The sequence below is a fragment of the Salvelinus sp. IW2-2015 genome, unplaced genomic scaffold (genome assembly GCF_002910315.2).
Source record: "Salvelinus sp. IW2-2015 unplaced genomic scaffold, ASM291031v2 Un_scaffold16374, whole genome shotgun sequence".
Taxonomy (NCBI): domain Eukaryota; kingdom Metazoa; phylum Chordata; class Actinopteri; order Salmoniformes; family Salmonidae; genus Salvelinus; species Salvelinus sp. IW2-2015.
The window spans coordinates 166669-173788 of record NW_019957557.1 but is presented as its reverse complement, the minus strand read 5'-3'; the positions used below and the strand labels follow the sequence as shown (position 1 = coordinate 173788).

The window sequence follows — 7120 nt, the reverse complement described above, 5'->3', positions numbered from 1 at the left end:
ACAGTGGTGGCTAGTGTACTATATATTAGTGCCTAGTTGTATTATACGTGTGCATGATCTAGTATGATAGGCGTTATGCTAATGTGAGATAGGTCGTAGTGCAGCTATATAGGTAGTGCTAGTGGACTATTGATTAGTACGTGCTAGTGTTCATAGCAGTAGTGCTAGTGTTTATACAGTAGTGCTAAAATGTATTAACAGTAGTGCTAGTGTATTTATACAGTAGTGCTAGTGTATTATATCAGTAGTGCTAGTGTTTTATACGAGTAGTGCTAGTGGTTTTATACAGTGCTCAGTGTCACTATCAGTAGATGCTAGTGTTTATAAGTAGTGCTATGTTATATAGTGCTAGTGTTTTATACAGTAGTGCTAGTGTTTTTATTATGAGTAGTCCGCTAGGTGTATTATAACAGTATAGGTGGTAGGTGGTTCTTATACGTAGGTTGCTAGTTGTTTATCGATACAGTAAAGTTGGTTAGAAGTCATGCACAGTCAGTCAATCAGTCAGTGTGTCTCTGATAAGGAAATCAGAATCAGTCTACCAAACTGATGAAACAGCAGCCTGTGGAGTTGACTGTGGAGTCAGCAAATGCAGTGTGGCAAGGCATGATGAGTCAATAAAAGCAGATGATGTTGGTTGTGATTGTTGATGTGTGCTTGTGATTGTTGATGTGTTCTCATTTAAAGGACAATRCATTCACTTTGAGTTAATATYTTCTTGCATTGGCTTTCTAACTGATGAGAACTGTATCACTTTGTGATTGCCTCCATACAATTATACAAGCAGCCTTAACGTTCTATTAAAATAGTATTTTAGAGTGAAGCAGTGAAAGATCCAATTCACTYCGAGAATAGGATGAACCTAAAAGTTCCCAAAAATAGATAACTCATTCATTCTGTATTTAAAGCAGTTAATATTTACATTTTGAATTGGAACGCACTAAGCATGTTGAACACTAGGGGGTGCACAACAATAGTCCAGTATTCCTATTGTACATTGAGTGCATTTATGAATCCCCAACCGTGTGGTCATTGTTGAGAAAAGTAACAGGGGCTCCGGTTGGGTTAAGAAACCAAGGCAAACGGATACAACTAACACTAACCAGCCTTGTGAAATCAGAAAATCTTAGAAGGTCTATCAACACTGACAGGTAGGTGATTGCAGCTACAGCAAGCTAGCTATTACAATAGGTTAGTTCGAGGAAGTTTTAGTTATCTAACAAYCAACGTTAATTGAGCTCATCTGTAGCTATCCTTCCACATTACTGCTGTCTCGAGCTCRCTTGCTGCAAATGTTAAAACTACAATGCCGGTTTTACTGGCTGATAACTTTAAGAGAGATATGTATCGTGACAATGGTAAACTGACATTAGCTTCCTATAAATTGAAATGTGCAACATAACCAAAAGTGGCACTAAACATAGCTAGCCAAACTTGCTCTCCTTTTCTGGCTACATCATTATTAAAAAATAATAAACAACGTGCCCGCGAGGAATTGTGGGTATAACACGTTTACCCAGCTGCATGGTGTAGCTAGTACACATTCTTTCCCTATGCAAACATAGGCCCAAAGAAAGACCTGGGAATAATTTTGCCTCTTAATGTATCTCTGACTTTTTTAAGTGTATGTTCAATGTGATGTAATTCAGGTTCTCGCTAGGCTGTCAACCCTTCAAACAGTTGTTCTTATACAGACAGCTGTACATTCTCTCTCTCTGGATATTCCCATACCATTTACAGAGCTTTGTGTTTGTGTGAGAAGTTTTGATGTATATTGATTGCAATGTGTACTTTACCCCCCAGGATATTGATGATGGACTCGGGGGAGCCAGAGGAGCATGATAGTGACGAGGGAGAATATCAAAGCCTTGAAGAGCAGGACATGGTCCAGTACAGAGTATGCTACTCTCATCCAAAGTACACCAAGGAGGTAAGTCTCYGCAAGGAGGGGTTATGATTCTTCTTAATTGCAGTCTATTATATTACTGTAACAATACATTATAGACATTATAGAACTGTATCAACAATGTTTTGGTAACACCTCCATACAATTCATTGAAATTGATTTTGTAATATGTCTTTACCTTTTAGTTGGATTTCTGTAAAAAGGAAGACYTTAAGAAGAAGAGGTAGGTTTTTTGCCATTTCAAAAGTACGGGTTTAAAGGGACAATCTGCCATTGCTACGTTCGTCTTTGTATGTATAAATTAATGATACCTATGGACTCTTGAAGAATATAACTTTTTTAGTTCAACTATTTTACCCTATCAGAACCAAATATAAGCTTGTCTTACTCCAATGTTTGTAAACAAAGAAAATGTAACAKACACTATATAGCCTCAAAACATGGTTATAACTATAATTTTGATATCATGAAAGGTCAGTCATTGTATCRGTAGCTCTATGAATTTGAGAGTGGTTACATTTCTCCAGCCCCATCCTGCTTTTTACCAAAACAGGGGCGGGGGGTATTGTTCAACTGCTGATTGCCACTAATGAAATCTTCAACTGGAACAACGTACACACCTTTTTTCATTGTTTCATATAATTTATGATTGAGTGTAGTATTTCTGAGTATTCAGCCATATTTCTGTTTCATACTGTAGATGTCCAGCAGGTCGTTCAGGGAACAACCCTGGGAGACAGAAGCGGGTTGTGTCGTGTAAGAGGAAGACCCACCATCTCAATATCTGTCGAAGGAAGCAGCCAGCCACATGGAAAACTTATGATGTGGCCAACAAGGAGAACGAAATGGCCTGTGTGCAGGACATGGAAGAGATATTCTATATGGACCCATGGGAGTTTCCACTCACTGCCCCCCATCCTAACAAGACTGATGAGGCTGGTTCAAAAAACAGTGACTACTTCACAGAGGTGTGKAATATCAGTAGTGTATTATATTTGTCTAATGTCTTTGGGGTGGGTTGTCTGTTTATCTTATCATCGTGATATGCTTGTTGTCACAAATATTTGAATGTATTCCACCACCGCTCTGCTGTTTTTCAGTTGTCAAAAGACCACAACACAATGACAGAGGTGCTCTTTGGAAGAAATCTGAGACTGAGTGTAGCTTTGACCCTGTGGCAAAGAAATGTTGGAGAACTGCTTACGTATTTTTTAAGGTACAGTAGAACTTGTCAAGATTGAAATATCTGAGGCTTTATTGACACAAAGTTGTGATTCTATAATAGCAAAGCTCTTTTCTCCTTCAGGATCCAAGACACTGGTGTGTTTGTTGATTTTCTTCCAGTGATAACAAAAAGGTACYTTTCTCAGTTGATTTTTAGGGGTAAAAAGCAATGATTACAATTGAAGTTTCATGACATTTATTTTCTATCTTTCACCGATAGCCTTGATGGTGAGTCAGAGTCACCCAGCGTTTCCATTGGGTGTTGTGTTGACCTTTTCCCCCTAGTGAAAAAGGTCCTCACTACTCCATATGAAGAGTGAGTACCACTGTTAATGACACACTTTTCATTACAAATTCTTGAAAATCCAACTAAACTAATCCCATGTTGTCTTGCAGGCACCTGGTAGCTGGTTTACGATTGGTACAATCAGTATTAAGACATTGGTGGCCAGAGCTCTCAGCAAGTGGAGGAACTGACACGCAATCTATGGATGGGTTTGTTTACTTAACATGCTGACTGGAAGCTATGGAGATGTGTATTCTTTGTGGAGCAGGCACGCCCCATGTGTAACTAAAACTTCTCTGTTTTTAATGATCATTGCAGAAATATCGAAGTGTTCAAACAGCAGCTAAAGGAGTTTTGGAACCAGGAGCCTCATTTGAGTTCAGTTCCAGGAAGTGCAGGTGAAATAGCAAAGGTGGGTTCTAATTTACGGTACATGGTCATTTGAATATATCTTAAGACAAGTGCAAATAGTGTTAGTGAAATTTCTGTCATCTTCGTTCTTGTTTTCTAGGTTATAGACTATTACCTGTTACAATTGCCCTGATCGCAATGGTGGCCCATGCCAAGCTCCAGTCCAGTCCTGATGACATGTCGTTGTAAAGTTGGAAACCACATAAGAACACAATAGACTTGTGACACAATGATCTGCACTACTTGACTTTTGATGTGGGGAAAAGCATTAGCAAATTAATTTGAGGGCTCCTAAACAGTGCCCAAAMAGTGCCTGCTGTAGAGTGCCAGAGAGCCACTCCAGACAATGATTGTGCCTTGTTATTTTTTAAGAATTTTAATTACAATTTGAGATGACCAACCCTTGTCCACAATTGCTAACATGACTTAACCTCACTAAATTTCATAGGTATGAAATTAATTCAAAGGATGAAAGTGAGTGCAATTGATTGGTTACAGTAGAGAACCAATTTAAGTTGTGTTGGATGAATTAAAATGGTACTTGAAATTGTTTTATTGTAAATTAATAAATTATTTTWAAATGAAAATGCCAGTAATGTTGTGTGAAACCTTTGTGTTCAGCCAGGCAGTGGTGTTTCAGAGTGGAATGGTTGGCTGTTGGTTTATGGAGTCGGAGAGAAAGGGTAGAGAGAGGGGGTACACTMAGTGGTGAGAGAGAAGAGGTGAGTCTCAGTGGGAGCATGTGTTGGCCAGTGCCGACAGCTCCAGAGTGACTGCCAGCCGGGCAGCAGTACAGCACAATTAGTTATTAGCACCCGCCACTGCCCCGAAAGCAAAGCTGAAGTTCTCATGTATTTTTAGTCAGGCTATACTGAAATACTCCAAGCCCTAGTTAGAGCCGATAACTAGGGCTGAGAGTGTAACTACGTTTTTATTTGTCAGGTCACAAATATTACTTCCCCTATTCATAAGGTACTTGTATGTGTTGTCTTAGTGCAGAGGTCCTCCAAAATAATGAAGAAKTGTGTTTCAATTGTGAGAGCAAAATTGCAAGATTACGTTATAATACTTTTATTGCATCAAATGGTTGTTTTATTCAACAGAATAGAGTATTCTTAACTATTGTATGTGTGTTCTACTGAGGATGGGCCTCTGGGAGATAACACTGACAGGAGATCTACGATGTCTTTTGGGTGATAAAACCTAAAGAGCATTCCAGAGCATGAGTTAATGTTTCTGTTCTATACCGTACCAGGGAGAGATGGTTCCAGTTTGGAGTCGGAGGGRSAGACACTGGTCTGTACAATGAAAACTGTTGACACAGCAGATACTGTCTGCTATGTATTATAGGTATCTTTCATACAAATCTTAACCTTGTGACCCAAGGTTGAAAGGGGTGTATCTTGGCTATAAAAGACCTTTGTACTTTTGTCTCGGGGCTCTCAAGGAATCATCAGAGATGGTGATTCGTCGACCAGCCATCGCTATTTCAAAGCTCTCACTAATAAAGATTCCGTTTAAGTATAACTCTGAKTTGTGTGATACGTTTGTCTCTCCTCATTTGATAATACAAAAATGAACCACCACACAATTCACTGTATATTTAATCATRATGAAGATAAGTTGTTTAGGCCTTATCATTATGGTGCTTTGTTCAGGCCTTATCATTATGGTGCTTTGTTCAGGTCTTATCATTATGGTGCTTTGTTCAGGCCTTATCATTATGGTGCTTTTTTCATGCCTTATCATTATGGTGCTTTGTTCAGGCCTTATCATTATGGTGCTTTGTTTAGGCCGTTATCATTATGTGCTTTGTTTAGGCCTTATCATTATGGTGCTTTGTTTTAGGACCTTATCATTATGGTGCTGTTGTTTAGGCTTATCATTATGGTGCTTTGTTTAGGCCTTATCATTAATGGTGCTTTGTTTAGGCCTTATCATTATTGGTGCTTTGTTTAGGCCTTAATCATTAATGGTGCTTTGTTTAGGCGCTTATCATTATGGTGCTTTGTTTAGGGCGACGTTGTCATTATGGTGCTTTGTTTCAGGCCTTATCATTATGGTGCTTGTTGCAGGCCTTATCGATTATGGTGCTTTGTTTAGGCTTATCATTATGGTGCTTTTGTTTAGGCTTATCATTATGGTGCTTTGTTTTAGGCTTATTCATTATGGTGCTTTGTTTAGGCCTTATTATTATGTGGCTTTGTTTAGGCTTATTCATTATGGTGCGTTTGGTTTAGGCTCTTATATTATGGTAGCTTTGTTTTACGGCCTTATCATTATGGTGCTTGTTGTTAGGACTGTATCATTATGGTGGCTTTGTTTAGGCTTATCATTATGTGCTGGTTGTTTAGGCCTTATCATTATGGGCTTTGTTTAGGCCTTATCATTATGGTGCTTTGTTTAGGACGTTATCATTATGGTGCTTTGTTTTAGGCACTTATCATTATGGTGCTTTGTTTAGGCCGTATCATTATGGTGTTTGTTTTGGCCTTTGTCATTATGGTGCTTTGTTTAGGCTACTTGTTTTAGTTCAATTATGGTGTCTTTGGTTTTTAGGCTTATCATTATGGTGCTTTGGTTTAGGCTATCATTATGGTGTGTTGTTCAGGCTTTGATTTGGTGCTTGTGTTTAGGCTATCGATCTATGGTGCTTTTGTTTAGGCCTAATCATTATGGTGGCTTTGTTTAGGACTTATCATTATGGGGTGCTTTTGTTTACGGGCTTATCATTATGGTGCTTTTGTTTACTGGCCTTATCAATTATGTGCTTTGTTTAGGGCCTTATCCATTATGTGGCTTTGGTTTAGGACGTATCATTATGGTGCTTTGTTTAGGCTTTATCATTATGGGTGCTTTGTTTAGGCTTATCATTATGGTGCTTTGTTTTAGGCCTTATCATTATGGTGCGTTTGGTTTAGGCCTTATCATTATGGTGTTTGTTTAGGCCTTATCAATTATGGTGGCTTTGTTTAAGGACGTATCATTATGGTGCTTTGTTCAGGCCTTATCATTATGGTGCTTTGTTCAGGCTTATCATTATGGTGCTTTGTTCAGGCCTTATCATTATGGTGCTTTGTTTCAGGCTTATCATTATGGTGCTTTGTTTAGGCTTATCATTATGGTGCTTGTTTAGGCCGGTTATTCATTATAGTGCTTTGTTTAGGCCTTATCATTATGGTGCTTTGTTTTAGGCCTTATATTATGGTGCTTTGTTTAGGTTAATCATTATGTGCTTTGGTTTAGGGCCTTATCATTATGTGCCTTTGTTTAGGCCTTATATCATGTATGGT

At 38.6% G+C, this 7120-nt stretch overlaps 1 protein-coding gene across 1 annotated transcript; it reads left to right on the top strand.

Moving 5' to 3' along the window:
• The first annotated feature begins 997 nt into the window (after positions 1 to 997).
• LOC112080560 (KATNB1-like protein 1) lies at positions 998 to 4166 on the top strand. The gene is made up of 10 exons (XM_024146356.2): positions 998 to 1151; positions 1804 to 1930; positions 2092 to 2129; positions 2607 to 2874; positions 3007 to 3122; positions 3213 to 3263; positions 3351 to 3446; positions 3527 to 3625; positions 3735 to 3828; positions 3928 to 4166. Exons 2-10 carry the CDS (start codon positions 1811 to 1813, stop codon positions 3958 to 3960), a joined length of 915 nt encoding a protein of 304 aa, XP_024002124.1. The 5' UTR covers positions 998 to 1151; positions 1804 to 1810; the 3' UTR covers positions 3961 to 4166.
• The last annotated feature ends 2954 nt before the right edge of the window (positions 4167 to 7120 follow it).